This window comes from Dysidea avara, chromosome 4 (genome assembly GCF_963678975.1).
Source record: "Dysidea avara chromosome 4, odDysAvar1.4, whole genome shotgun sequence".
Lineage (NCBI taxonomy): Eukaryota > Metazoa > Porifera > Demospongiae > Dictyoceratida > Dysideidae > Dysidea > Dysidea avara.
The window spans coordinates 42,540,673-42,556,711 of NC_089275.1; the positions used below are offsets into that span (position 1 = coordinate 42,540,673).

At 38.1% G+C, this 16,039-nt stretch overlaps 1 protein-coding gene and 1 long non-coding RNA gene across 2 annotated transcripts; one reads left to right on the plus strand and one right to left on the minus strand.

Moving 5' to 3' along the window:
• Nucleotides 1-1,993: 1,993 nt before the first annotated feature.
• Nucleotides 1,994-2,563, minus strand: LOC136252228 (uncharacterized). Its single transcript, XR_010699422.1, has 2 exons — nt 2,462-2,563; nt 1,994-2,398 (listed from the first exon to the last, which is right to left on the minus strand). It is a non-coding gene; the product is annotated as an uncharacterized lncRNA (long non-coding RNA).
• Nucleotides 2,547-15,744, plus strand: LOC136252225 (zinc finger protein 420-like). Its single transcript, XM_066044620.1, has 6 exons — nt 2,547-2,665; nt 5,440-5,532; nt 6,757-6,846; nt 11,083-11,363; nt 11,410-11,647; nt 12,766-15,744. Exons 1-6 carry the CDS (start codon nt 2,602-2,604, stop codon nt 14,898-14,900), a joined length of 2,901 nt encoding a protein of 966 aa, XP_065900692.1. The 5' UTR covers nt 2,547-2,601; the 3' UTR covers nt 14,901-15,744.
• The last annotated feature ends 295 nt before the right edge of the window (nt 15,745-16,039 follow it).

The following is a 16,039-nucleotide window of genomic DNA, read 5'->3' on the forward strand; positions in this document are numbered from 1 at the left end:
CTTATACATTAACTTTGTTTTTCCCTATAATTCCATGTACTGCTATGTCAAATGTAGCGTACCACATCAAAAAGTTGCAAAAAAAAAACCTGCCAGTCACCTGGTCAATTCTGGGGAATTTGTAGGACTAGAAACATATAATTAACTTTGCATGGCCTTACCAGTGATCATGTCTGGAAATCCTGAGCTCTTGGATTCAGATTTTGATAATGTGGAAGTGAGATGGCTATTGCCGTAATGTATTTTTTGTAGCAGTATCATTGATCAGTGTGATTGGCATGGTATACAGTGGTCCCTCTGTTATCTGAACTCATGCATTGGGCCCTGAGTGTGTTCAGATAATCGGATAATCAAAGCCTATTCATTTATATACAGAGCCCCGCTTAATCACCCCAATAGATAGAACACACACTTTAGACTAAATACTCTAATAGAACAGTCACCACCACAGTTTGGATAACGGATAATTGATGGCCAGATAATTGAGGTACCACTAGTACTGTATTACCTAAAACTCAGTGGATTTGGGTTCAACTGGCTAGCTTGTCAAAAATTAATAAAGGTTCAACTTTAAAGATGATAAAACACAACCACACAAGCTAGCTAATGAGCTTTGTGTTTAGTTTGGGGAGGTACATGGGATAAGAAAAGGGACAAGGAGAGATTCATAAAAGCTCAAGATACTCTAATTGAACAATTATTGGAATACTTCACATGAAATCAATTTGAATGATTGCTCACAACTTTTAAAATAATTATACTTTCCTACATCCAAATTACGCAGCTAACAAATAAGTAGTGAATACTGTCGCAAATAGTGAACATCACTGAAATTTAACTGGTGGGCTTTATAAGATGCTGTTACTGTAGCAAAACTGTGCATTTTTCCAACATCATTTTAATAGAGAGAATAACATTTACTTAGGTAATTAAACTTCGTGGACACATACACCTAGTAGCTACACCCTGCAATACAACTATGACAAAAGGTATAGTTTAATATTGAGTGACTGTTCTATTAGAGTGTTTTCATGAACAGTAAGCCTGAGAAAGTGGTGGTTGGGCTGTGCACTTCCTGGACTGTTACTATGTCCACGTGCACATCTCCTTATTGTGTAGAGCTATTAAATAGGAAGGCTATAAAACATCATATAGTTGCGCTTTATCTATGACTCAGCAATATTATTATTATTATTATTAATGGACAAAAATTGCTTGGCAGTACAAGACTGTCAAGCTAGGCCGCAGGCCTTTGAGAGTGCCCATATCTTGTTGTTCTCCATAAATCATCAAGATTCTTCTTAAACAATGCCACGGTTGGTGCAGAAATAACATCTGCTGGAAGAGAATTCCACAAATTAACTACTCTGTTGGTGAAAAAATTATGCCTCACTAGCAGCCGAGATCGAAATTTAAAGAGTTTACGGTGGTGACCTCTGGTGGTATCCGTATTACGCAAAGTGAAAAATGAGGTAGGGTTGATGTCATAGTAACCATTCAATATCTTGTAGGTCTCAATTAGATCTTCCCTTTGACGTCTACAATACAGTGAATATAAACCAAGTCTCTCTAGACGAGTTTCGTATGGTAAATCAAATAAACTAGGTAATAACTTGGTGGCACGTCTCTGTACTTTCTCTAGGAGATCAATATCTTTCGCCAAGTAAGGGCTCCAGACCTGGATGCAATACTCCAAGTGAGGTCTGACATACATTTTGTACAAAAAAGTCAACAAGTCAACAGAAAAAAGTTTGAAGGACCTTCTTAGCAAACCAAGAACTTGCATAGCTTTTGCTGCAGCCTTACGACACTGTAGAGATGGTTTCAAGTCTTCAGTGTACCAAATACCAAGATCTTTTTCTTCTTGCACTTCTGTGATTTCAAAGGGTAAGTTGGTGGAACTGTCCAGCATAGAGTAGGTGAACGGAGCAGAGTTACCAATCCGCATCAGCTTACATTTAGCTATATTGAACCGAAGCAACCATGTGTGAGACCACTGCAACAATCGGTCAACATCACTTTGCAGCCTAAGGTGATCGTCAAAGCTCTGAATAACAGAATAAATTTTGTATCATCAGCAAACATTCTTACATTACTTTCAATAAGGTCTGGGATGTCATTAACATATAATATAAACAACAAGGGCCCTAAAACAGACCCCTGGGGGACTCCACTCACCACCTGAGCCCAAGACGACAAGTGACCATTCAACACAACTCTCTGGAAGCAGTTGGAAAGAAAGTTTGATAGCCACAAAGACAAATTACCATGAACACCAAATGCTTCCAACTTGGAGATCAATCTATGATGAGGTACAGAATCAAATGCCTTACTGTAGTCTAGAAATATGACATCAATGCCAACTGAATCCTTGATCCAAACTGAGCAGAAGTCCACTCTTCAAAAGTTGATAACAAGTTAGTAAAACAGGACTTCCTGTTAACAAAACCGTGTTGCTCACCATTAAGTATGCCTTGCCCATCAAGAAAGGTGCTGAATAACTATAATATAAGTTACCGTTTGTGCCTCCCCAATGTCGAACTCGCGTGATGAGCATCACGTGCGAACTGTACAAGCGTATTGGCTCTCATCAGAGCTCTCATGGAGTGTACTCCTAAACAGCCGGATATAAACGAACAAGGGAAACCAAAGAAGGAAAACGAAGGTTTATTGTGTGTTGTTGTTTAATAACAGGGTATTTAAAAGTAAACGTAGCAGACGAGAGGACTACTTTCTCTACATTCTTGTACAGAAAATGTGACTGGATTTTGGAAAAACGATCCAAATCGCACATCAGAAGTTTCGAGATAAACGGTTTTAAAGAATTGAAGCCAGCATAACTCTCCAAAGATAGCAAGCAGGCGTATGAAATTTACACAAAGATGCATCAATCTGTTACCTTTCAAGCCACTTCCAGTACTTGTAGCTGCTTGTACAGTTTCCCGCCAAATGAGATAGAAAATCTGAGCAGTTGGACGAGCGAAGTAGTATCACGAGTGCTCACAAAGGGCTGGAGGGTGGCGGGGAGGGCAAAGGATAGACCTCAAAATGGAGGCAGACCACGATTGGAGCCCAGACACTAGATTACAGGGCCGCGCTGCCCCCCCAGCGGCCGATATGTAGCAAAATCTACAGAGAACACGTCTGGCCAACATTATAAGGCTGTCCACCAGTAAACCACTGATTCCTGCCAAGCCAGGTCCCCCACAAGGCCCGAAACCGCCATTTGAGCACTCCACACCACCCAGAAAAGACCTGTTAAAACCAGCCTCGTGTAGTTTGAGTAGTGTTGAGGGTCAAAACTTGTAGTACGATAGTGTAGCTATCCACTGGTGGTGTTAGTTTGATTTTGCCTGATATGCGATTTGGTTCGGTTCTGTAAAATCTGGTCACAAATAGACTCTTTCCAAAAATACGTCACTGCTTAGCAACACCTTTCCGACATTTTGATTGGGGCCAAGTCTGTCAATAATCACGATTGCGCTACATAGAAATGCGGTGGTGAAAACAGCTCGAGCAGAGTAGTATTGTTAAAGGACAGGTCATACAAGTCTTCGAGGTTGCAAAGTAGTACTCTGGTGTGAGGCAGGTGGTTATCAGGGCTGAACAAGGTGCGAAACTAGTCTGGCGGCGCCCGCCCCTTCGCATAGAGTAGGGGTCTGGTATGCTTAGTATCGTGGAGTTGTACCGGATTACCAAAAACTGGTGCAACCAATCAGAACGCTCCACATTTAATCAGTGCATTTTTGTTTATGTTACGTCGAAAGAATGAATCAAATTCCCTAACAGTACTGAAAGAAACAAAGGAGTTAGCTAATAAAGAACAAAGAGAAGAAAGTGTTATTTCGGGAAGGGCCTTTCGCCTTGCTTGATACGCGAAAAACCCGGGTTACGCTCTGATTTCCTAGGTAGGGAAACATGTGTATTCTATAAAAGTAGACCAATCCACTTTCGCCTGTGTAAAGGTGAAGAAAGTTCAATATCGCTGCCACAGTTTTGGGCGAGGCACTTCCGTTAAGACCTTTTCGTTACGTCATTACATTCAAATTAAATTCCTCCAGAACAACTCGGTGATACTAAGCATACCAGACCCTTACTCCATGCGAAGGGGCGGGCGCCGCCAGACTAGTGCGAAACATCGACAACACCAATTTCCTTGCCTGCCCGTACAAGAAGCTGTTAAGTAGCGTGTGGGAGGTCAGCTGCTGTTACAGTTACTATCACCAATACAGTACTAATGATTACCCGGACTAAAATGCTATATAACAGCTTCTTGTGGCGGGCAGGCAAGGAAATTAGTGTTGTCGATGTTTTGTACCTTGTTCAGCTCTGATAACCACCTGCCTCTAACCAGAGTACTACTTTGCAACCTCGAAGACTTGTATGGCCCGTCCTTTAACAATACTACTCTACTCGAGCTGTTTTCACCACCGTATTTCTATGTAACATAATTGTGATAAATGATAGTGGCCCTAATCAAAATGTCCGAAAGGTGTGCTAAGCAGTGACGTATTTTTGGAAAGCATCCATTCCGGTTGCAAAAAAAACTTACGTCAGTTTTTTAAAGTGCTAATGGGCGGGTGAAATGATGAATGTTCAATTTCAGGATTTAGGGGGAAGCATCTTTTGTTTATTATTTCAGGCCCTCCCCCTGCTATAGCAGAGGTCCCAACCTAGAATCTTTCTTGGGAGTGAGACTTTACAGAGATGAACAATGGAGATGCAATCCTTCGTGCAATTCAGTAAAAGGTTCAGTATTTCCTTGGTTAAATGCTTCACCTTTAATAGTAGCCATACTTGAGTGGTGCCACAATTGATTTTGAAAGTTAGTGGTTAAACAGCTTTTGAGCATCGAGTGGTGGCCGATTTTAAATAGTTATTGCATCGATTTTTGGAACATGGTAATCTTATACACACCTTATTCAATGTGTATCTGTGAGATGTCTTGCCAGCTACATGGCTTCACACAGGTTGTATTGTACAACAACAGAATCACTGATTACTATACACACATCATTTATATCTCGCCTGATTCTGAGTGACCTTTCAAAGTTCTAGTAGACTGTTTGTTGTTCTTATACAACTCTTGTCAGTTTTTGTCTAAAAGGAATCAATCAACCAGCATTTAGAGTTCTGACTGCCAAACGAAAACTTGAAGAAGAGATCATGTGACTGCTGAAGCATAATTGGATATTATCCCAGTGAGTACCGCAATGTCTTGAGTCACAAAATGTTGAAAAAAAACTTAAAAAGTCTGTGAAGAAAGAAAATCCTGTGAGTGAAGAAATTGTTGGCATGAGATTACAAATTGTTGGCATGATAACGTGAGATTGAGGGTTGAGAATGTGAAGCCTTGATCTGCTTTATATTCTGTGATGTAAAATCTTCCATGAGGTTTATAGTCACTGTGTGTGCTCTATTAGAGTATTTTGTTTGTAGATGATCATGTGGAGTGGTATCCAATGAAGAAGGCACAAAAGAACAGAATCAACAATGTTATCAACCGACTTCATGAAACTGTAAAGTTGAAAGGTGATTATAGACTTATTGAGTGAAATATCCTATGTACATCAACTCTGCTTGTGTAAAACATAGCATTCTTTCAGCCAAATGAAAGTTCTTGGCTAGTTCTATTTACTTCCAAACCCCTTCAAATCAATGTTATACTGTAAATACCCACAAAAGTTCTAAAGCTGAAAGTTTAGTTATAAGCATATACTGAACAATACAAATTTTGGTGGGCAAAAATTTTGAAGTTTGTGAATCCACTTTAATTTATTGTCCAACTTTTAGCCAACTAAATAGAGAGAATGCGTGTGATGCAAGCATTTTTTTTACAATATTATTCACTAAATTCCATCATGAATCATGAGCTAAATTTCCAAAATATATTTCATCTTGCCAAAATTTTGTATTGTATGGTATACATTAGGGCTGAGTGATATTACGGTTTTAGCAATATATCGTGATATTTTGAAAATCGATATCACGATATTATGTTGTTAACTATCGTGATACCATGCCTGTACGTTATTGTCATTTTAAAAATCCATTTGTTGGCTAAGAATTCTTGTAAGTGATAACCTGGTTACCCCTGCAAAGAGGTGTGAACACCATAACATAACCTCAAAGCATGTGTTACAACAACTTACTGTAAACAAACTACCTTTAAAGACTTCCTGCAGGATTACTGAGGAATAACTATGTAGCACCAGCTATGATTGACTTATTTGTAAGTGTCGTGAATGGTGGCTTTAGTATCGATCATGATACTAAAATGGCAGTATCGCTCAGCCCTAGTATACATGTATCATGGTTATGTACATATGTAGTTCAGAGAGCTGTAGCCCTCTGTGGTATCATGTAGTTGCAATTGATGAGAACCAGCTGAATCATCTAGCAGCTGCTGTTGTGACAAGTAAGGCTCAAACGAATAGTAGATTTCTGTATTTGAACATTTCTTAGCTGTTATTCGAGTATTCAAATATCCGGTGTAAGGTTTCATTGCTATGAATGCAATCCAGTAGTTAGAGTGGCCACTACCAAGGAGCCTATAAGTAACTACAAACAGTTTTGTGGTTTCCATGAATAAATTATGGAAATGGAAAACATGACCTAGTGCCCTTTCTGGGTGGATTATCACAGTGAAATTGTATAGAAAGTGTTTATAACAAAGTAGAAATGTATGGAGTAAGCCATAAATCCATACAAAGTCTTGCCCTTGTGTGTATTCTGTATTTATGTCTGTATTTGTAGACTTCAGTATAAGGTTGACTCCACTGAAAGTGATTCCTATTACACTGAGACCTCATCTTGATGGTGACAGCAGTATTGATGGTGTTATCTGTAAGTGTAAATAGTGTTGTTGAAAATTAAAAATGAGTTTGGTAACTGCACAAGTGGCCTTACTGAAATGTCTGATTATTTCATATACATACCAGTTAGGGTTAGGTAATAAGTAGTATTAAATCATTAGCTTACTGACTGATATCGATTAATACCAAAAGGCAAACATTGCCCCAATTCAATTTATGTGCATCAACACATTACTGATGTCTAAGAAATTTTGCAATATCAAAATTCTTTGTATTTCCTAGTGTTGCACTGATTTTCGGTTCAGTTATAGGTATAGGGCTGATATTGGCTACTAGCCGATTAATCGGTTTTGATTAATTCAAAGCCAGTGTTAATCTCCACTGTGCTGTGTAGTATAATGATGTGGGGGAGGCTAGACATAAGTTATTTGACATTTTAATTTGTGGTATATATATATTATCATTTTAGCATAGAATGAGCTGTATATCAATGCTTATAATACAAGTCATTTAGTAATGATGAGGATGTGATTGTTAGTGTTATTAGGGTATATCAGATCGGTTATCAGTATTGACCAATTCTGTTGCGTAATATCAGTTATTGGAATATAATCGGGTAATTTGGATATCGGTACAACACTAGTATTTGCTGTACTTATATACAGGAGGTGTAGCAACAAAATTTAAGTGAGAAGGCTAAGTAGGATGATCCAATTTGTACAATGTGTGAAGCTCACTCAGCATGCGGAACACACACCTTCTGGGGAGGTCTGGGACATGCCTCCGCAAGAAATTTGCAATTGAATTTCATTTGCTATACTTTGTTTTATTTAGTACATGACTGTTCTATTAGAATATCTGACTACTGTACCACCAATCTTTAAAAGTGGAGAGACCAAACCCCCTCTAAAAATAAAAGTGGGGGGCTCTAACCTCTGCAACTCCCCCCCCCCCCCCCCCCCACTGTTGCTATGCTTCTATATCAATCTTTGATGAAATCTTAGGTATATCCAAGAAAGTATTTGTGCTCTGTAGTGAAACATTTTTTTACTTGAATTATTGACATCATGATACTATATAGCCTAAATATTTCGAGGGGCTAATATTTCTAGATTAAGCCTGTGGTAAATGTTTAGTATCATATCAGAACCAAGTGCCTATTCGATCATTTACATTACATGTGTGTGTCTGACAATAATACCCTACCATATTACCGGTATAGCATGACAGCTGCAATGAATGAAGCTCGGAGTGAGGCCACTGATAGTAGTATGATTGAGGATATCACGTTCATCAGGAAATATATGGACAGCAACTGTAGGGGAAATCTTGGAATGTTGTAGGGAGGCAGAAAATTTGATACATCCCTATGCAGTTGTAGTAGTAGTGGTAGTGGTAGTAGTAGTAGTAGTGGTAGTGGTAGTGGTATGGTAGTGGTGGTAGTAGTAGTGAGAAGTCGTTGGCCATCTCCGTGGGCTATTTCAACACTATGCTCAACTTTTATTGAACTGGGAGGAAACATAAGCGAGGTTACAGGCAGCAGGGAATTTTTTTTTTCATGATTTAGCACTACTAACTGCCTTAAAAACTAGGTCTAATAATGAGATTGCTAAGATATAGTGGGTGAACCATCATATTATGATATTGAGGCTATAGTTACTTCCAACAGAAGTCACCAATCTGGATCAGTAGTGAAGTGTGTGTGTCTTCTATAGTGGTATCAAATTCTGCCTCTTCCTTGTCATCCGCATGGTCATCCAAGAGCTCAGTACCAATATCAATTTCACACATCAAATCAGTTACCTTTGTTCAGACTGATGAACTATGGACTATGGAACAGCCCATTTAATTCAATCAGATTGTCATCTATTGACTCTCTAATAGTGTTACACTGTCTAACAGTGCTACTAGCTCCATCACTATTTCACCCCCTACAAATCCTGATTAAGCATCAAACAGCCTAATTGCTGTAATCTCATCAATTATCATCAAGTAACTCTGTTATGCTGTTTAGCAGTGCTACCTGTCAGAAACGCAAAGAAGGGATGGTCATTGTGATGTTACAGTGGTAACATCAGCAAACAGGCTGCAAGCAGGTAGCCACAAGTTAACATTGTATGATCAAATGAAATGAAAGTGAGTTGAATGATCATCACATATAAAAATTATAAAATTTGCCAATTATCTACTGCTTAAAGTCTCTTTCTATGAAGAGTTTCAGACTGACCCTTTTACAAGTGAAGCCTCTTACTGTGAAGTTACCGATGTAATGTGCAAATTATTCATGTTGCATTGTTGCATGGTAAAATATCTATGATTCGTTGTTCACTTTTCCTAATGCCGAAGTTCGTATTGGACCGGAAAAAAATATTTTCCCAAACTGCTAGATACCCATCTTTCATAATGGTTAAAATGCAACAACAAGAATTAGGGTTGCTTTGACTGTGGAGTATTTACAATTGTAGCTGCAACACCTCTTGCTTATGGTATTGACCCAGTGAACAGTGATTTTCAGCAAGAGACACCATCTAATATCTCAATGCTTAGAACCATGTTTAAGTTAGTCTGAGATCTTAGCTGCATACCAGTCCTGAAATTGTCTCCATAATAAATGTTGCCACGCTTCCCAGTGATACTGTGTAGCACTTGCAAAGAATCACAAGCTGCATGTCACACAATATTGATAATAAATCAGTATTGAGAATCATTCGTTCCATGTTTTAGTGGTTCATTCCATCCTGTTCCACCGATTAGTAGAGGCCTCTTAAAAATTTTGCTGCTGTGTGTTATGCTATTGCTGTACAGTATGTACCCTCTCCTTACTCTGATATATATACATATAGTAATGCTGCAGAGAATGTGACAGCAATAGTCAATCAGCCACTCTCTAGCAATCTTGTAAACTGTAAAGTCTTATTTACACTTACATAAATGGATTGCAGCCTGTCACTACAATTGGCAAGCACAATTAATATGTATGTACCACTAGCCAAGATAAGAATGTCCCTGGAAGTGATTAAAAATCACGGTACAGTTGATCCAAACTAAGCTGCTGCTGATGTATGGCAAAAGAGCCTTGAGTGGCTTTCTGCAAAAGTGAAATCCCAATCCTTAGGAAAATCAATCTTTGGTAAACACTTTGGAGTTTTGCCAACATAAACCAATTATGGTGGCAAGAGATTACCATCTATTGTTGTGCCAACTACATCTGTAATTTTCCTTTATCTTGACTACCTGTGATTTGTATCCACTTCATGCCTTCCCTCTCCATTGTCCACTGTGATACAAGGACATACTAGATTCCTGCCTGGTTCAAATTTATGACTAATGAATCAGGAATTTCCATTATATCAATGAGAACTCTAACATCATAAGTAAACTGTTAATGTCCAGGACTTTGTTAGAGTTATGTGTCCCCCATTCTCTAATATCAAGTTACTATCGTAGCCTGTAACTATGCCCTTTAGCCACAGCAACAGAATTGATAACTGCACCATTGCAACGAAGATGTAGCAAATACAATTGCACTTTCCTGTTGGAAGTTCTTCACCCAGCATTAACTTTCTTCCAACTTTTTATCTGTTAGTTCATTGATGTCCAGGTCCTCACCTGCTCAGTTTCTTTCACTGAGTATTGCATTTTCCATGTGTACACGCTACTGACCTTCAGTTCATGGTTGGTAAACGTTTTCTTGCTAGAAGTGTTGGATAGTTGAAGCTATACCACACTCAGTAGCCTGTTTTCTATTTTTTTCCTTTTCTTCCAGAGTGAGCTATACATATGGGCCTCATCTCTTGAAACTCCAATTTAATGTTTCACTACTACTGATAGTCATTTCTGCAATAGCATTCTTTACTGTTTCTGCCATCAACGGTACTTGTGGAAGGTATAACTTTGACAGAGAGCCATTTGGTTTGGGCAAAATAGGTCTCTTTAGCTTAAAACACTGTAACAGTGACATTATCACACAAGACTTGGAACCGCCAAAACAACAAGTGACCCAAACAATATCAAGTGCCACAAATAATAAATTAAATTTTAGTCTATACTGGCAAGGAAAACTACAAATCAGTAATAATCCAACCCACCTCCCCCCCTCGAAAATAAAAATGGCTACGTATATGTTAGTAATATTGTGATGGTGATATACTGTAATGTACATAGTTATAGGAAATTTGGATAGTGCCGATGAGCTCTTTGATGTCTGAATAACTAAGGTCTCACTGTTATGTGTGTGATATATAGAATATTGTTTTTCTATCTCCAGTTTGTGATGATTGTGATAAATCATACCATGGTGATTGTCCAGTACATGGTCCTCTAATACTACTGCATGAATGCGGGGGGTTGGACCAAGACTCACAATCCTATACCAGTGTACCAGTACCACTACAAGTTACAGTGAAGATGTCCTCCATTATGAATGCTGGCAAAGGAGTGTTTGCCAAAGAGTTTATACCCAGAAGAACAAGGATTGGTCCTTACAAGGGAGAAGTGGTACAGAAAGAAGATGTTACTGATAAAACTGATACAAGTTATTTCTGGGAGGTAAAAATCTATTAATTTTAGAGTTAATGTGATTTATACTCTCTAGATCAAGAAAACTGGTACCGAGTCGTACTACATTGATGGAAAGAATGAGGAACATGCTAGTTGGTTGAGATTTATCAATTGTGCTAGAAGTGAAGAAGAGCAGAATTTATTATCATTCCAATACCAGTCTAATATTTACTGTTACACCATTAAGGATATTCTACCAGGCACAGAACTATTAGTATGGTATGGTGAACAGTATGTCAAACTATTGGGACTACCAGTGGACCACATTATTGGTAATGAGTACATGGTGTGCTTGTTTGTAATGAGTATGTATACTGTATGTATAAGCCGAAGTGTAATGGCCATTGTTCAATCTCAAGTAGTTGGGGCTCACGAATCATCCATATTTTTTGTGGTGACTGGATTGATTGCAGAGGTGCTTTTCCCACTGTTCTTCATTTATAGCTCTGTATAACAGGGTGAACATAACTGATAGCAAAGTGTAATGGCTACTTCACTTTTAGTCAGTAATTGAGGCACGCATTCAGATGAAAACATTAACTCTTACGCTATCCTTTCCTTTTTTACGGTCTGTATTGGTTCACCAGTCATAATAATGTTACAAAAGAAGTAAATTAGGGATCATACGTAGAAATAAATAGTAGGGAAAGAAGGAAGTTCACCTACACCTGTAGATATATTAGTGGACATTGTTATTCAGTCATGGGTATAGACTGAATTAGGGATTAACAACATCCGTTAGTATATCTGCAGGTGTAGGTGACCTCCCTTATCCCTAATCGAAATTCCTAATTTTTCCTTATACTTGTTAATGTTACTAACCTCTGATTGTATTACAGTATGGCAGTACTATGTAGTAAGGATCATAAAGGTTTGCACTTTTTTTCCAAAAATATGACCAAAAATAACCAGCCTCACTTTTCTTCTAAATGACTTGGCAGTATTGCATGGTTAAATGATGCAAACTTGTGCTCAAAGCAACTTGAAATGCTTTAAACCAGTTTCCATAGAATTTTAATTTTTTGTTTAAATAAATTTTGTTTGGGTTTACTACACCTCTACCTGGTACTTTCAGTTGAGCATACCCATGCTGCAGCCTTTATTTCTTTTTTCACACTTCCAAAATCTTGCACGTGCCTTTTCGTCTAATGCTACAGCTATAGTGCATGCATCATGGTCTTACTGTACCTTTGTCCTCTATTGTGTCCCTTTTCTCTTTCCACTACCAGGTGCAGCTACCAGCTATAGGGTGTGTGCCTATTATGTACGCTGCCTACTATGAAGTATTGTTCTCTAACTTGTTTGTTCATCCATGCAATCTATCAGATATCACTTGTGCGTATTTCATAAAGTATTGTATGGACTTCATGTAATATTTCTATATGTGCAGATGCCAACTACACTTGTGCTCACTGCCAAAAACAGTTTGTGGAAAAATACAATTTTGATATTCACTTGAAGTACAGTCAAGCTTGTTGTGATGCTAATCCACAAGTGTTCAAGTGTGGAAAATGTGGAGAAATTTTTACTACACTGATCAACCTTCAACAACATATCAGGAGACATGAACAAACTAGTCATCAAACATACTCTAGCTGTCAAGAAGTTTCCAATTCTTCAACATCACAGACACCAATCCCAGCTGATGATAGCAAACACTTCCAAAGTGAATTCTGTTGCAAATCTTTTACACAAAGTATAGCTCTAGAAGAACATTTGTATAGTCATAATGAAAACCATCCTTGTGAAAGTCAGTTTTCAACATGTGATGACCAACAATCACACACGAGAGGTCATGCCAGAAAGAAGCCCCACCAGTTACAGTGTCAGTATTGTAGTAAATCATTTAGAGACAGAAGTAAGTTGAGTCGTCATTTGAAAGTTCATACAGGAGAGAAGCTTCATCAGTGCCAATACTGTCAAAAGACATTTGCAGCCAGCGGTTCACTAAAAGTACATCTACGAACTCATACCAGTGAGAAACCGTATAGTTGTAAACATTGCAGTAAATCTTTTGTAACCTCTTCCCATCTCAAACGTCATGTAAGAACTCATTCTGGAGAGAAGCCCCATCAATGTCAATATTGTCAAAAAGCATTTACAGTTAAAGACACACTAAAACTGCACTTACGAAAGCATACTGGTGAAAAGCCTTACAGTTGTGAACATTGTAGTAAATCATTTTCATCACTGTCTGGTCTCCAATACCATATACGCTTGCATACTGGTGAGAAGCCTTATCAGTGCCAATATTGTAGTAAAGCTTTTACAAGATCTGGTCATTTACGATATCACTTGAACACTCACAAAGGCAAGAAGTCCTACAGGTGTCACTTATGCAGCAAAGCATTCACACGTAACTCTGTGCTAAAGAAACACCTATGGGTTCATAAGAGAGAAAAGTCCCATCAGTGTCAATATTGTAATGAAGTGTTTGTACAACTTAGTGCTCTTAAAATTCATTTGAGAACTCACCCAGAACACAAGCACTACAAGTGTGAGCAATGCAGTAAGGAATTCAAGTCATCATATGGTCTTCAATGTCACTTGAGAATTCACACTGGTGAGAAGCCTTATCAGTGCCAGCAGTGCCAGAAAACATTTATGACAATCTCTGCACTAAGAATACATGAAAGAATAAATCATACAGGAAAACCCTACCAATGTGAAGATTGTAGCAAATCATTTGCATCATCTACCAGCCTCAAATATCATGTGAGAATTCATACGGGAGAGAGGCCTTACCAGTGTCAGTATTGCCAGAAGTCTTTTACAATGAACTGTGTACTTACAAATCATTTGAAAATTCACACAGGAGAGAATTTGAAATGTTACAATTGCCAACATTGCAATAAAACATTCAAGACACCCACTGGTCTTCGATATCACACGGCTACTCATTCCAGCGACAAACCCTTTCAATGTCAACATTGCCACAAAGCTTTTCCCCTCAACTGCATGCTAGAGAGACATTTAAAGACTCACAGATTGTACAGTTGCCAGTATTGCAGTAGAAAGTTTGTATCGCCTGATGGTTTTAAGTATCACATAGCCTTGCACAGAGGAGAGAAGCCATACCAATGTCAGCATTGTCAGAAAGCGTTTGTAAAAAACTTCTTGTTAAAGAGACATCTACAAGTTCACAGTGGAGAAAAACCGTACCACTGTCAATATTGTGATAAAGCATATATAAGACCTGAGGGACTGAAGTATCATTTATCTACTCATACTGGCGAGAAACCCTTCCAATGTCAACATTGCAAAAAAGCTTTTCCCCTCAATAGCTTACTAAAGCAACATTTGAAAACCCACAACTCAGAGGAACAGTACAGCTGTCAGTATTGCAGTAGAAAGTTTACATCATGTTATGGTCTTAAATGTCACATTTTCACTCATACTGGAGAAAAGCCCCACAAGTGTCAATATTGCAGTAAAGCTTATGTAAGATCCAACCATCTCAAGAGACATATGAAGACCCACAGTGACACAGAGACCCTTACTTGCTCACATCCAGTAAACAACTAACTCACTGCTGTTTTCCCCTGTACTCCATACATGGTATATAATAATGTGTTAACTATAAAAATAACCTGCTACACTTCAACAATAGCTACAGTGGAACCTCCTTTAAAGGACCCTCCATATAAATGACACTGTACATTTTAACCTCACCATAAAGGATAGTTTCTGATGTCCTTATATATACTAATACAATTTTACCTCAGAAAAAGGACAACTACCAAATAATGGTTGGTCACAAAATATCCATTTTATAGGAGTTTGGTTTTATTTTTGTAACAGTGTTAAAAGTGGAATATATAGAGACAGCAAGAATGTTGCTGTTATAGCAGTATATACAATCTCCATTGATGGTACCGCAATAATATTGCCGAGGGATATCACCAAACATCCTGAGTAATCCTGATGCTAGTTGAGAATTGAATGATAAATTTACATGTACGTGAATCAGCTTTATTATGACAAGTGTGAGAAATTTTGAGTATAAGGATAATAAAAGAAATGAAACAAGGATATTTACATGCTTGCAGCTTACTGTAACCAGTGTGCTTAATTCCTATACTTACAGATAGCCATGACTGAAGTATATAATGATTTAATGTCTAGTACATCTGCATGTAGGCAGACAGCTCCTAGCAGTGTCAATAAATGTCCACATATACGATAAATATTTCATATACTAATGTGGTTGCTTTATTATTTAAAGATATACTTTGTACTAAACACTTAGTTAACTACATGAATCCTGGGGTGTATGCAGGAATGTTAAAAAGGGGTTTCCACTATATTAGAGTAGTTACTGTTTTATTAGAGTATCTCGATCTTTTTGCCAAAGGACAATGCAATACAAGTGTTGCTATCATGTGAGAATTAAACATAATGTAGCTATATAATTATATAAAAATAGAATCTAATCAAAAACAGCCAAGCTGTAAAAAAGGAGTGTGGCCCTTGAAAAGGCTATGGTGAAAAAAGATGTGAAATCCAAGGTGGCGGCCAAGAAATGGCTGTGATGCATGGTAGTAGGTTAATGGTAAAAATTTTAATAACGACAATTCAGGTGAATTTTGTGCCTTCACTATAGCTTTTCAAGGGCCGCACTCCTTTTTTTACAGCTTGGCTGTTTTTGATTAGATTTCACTTCT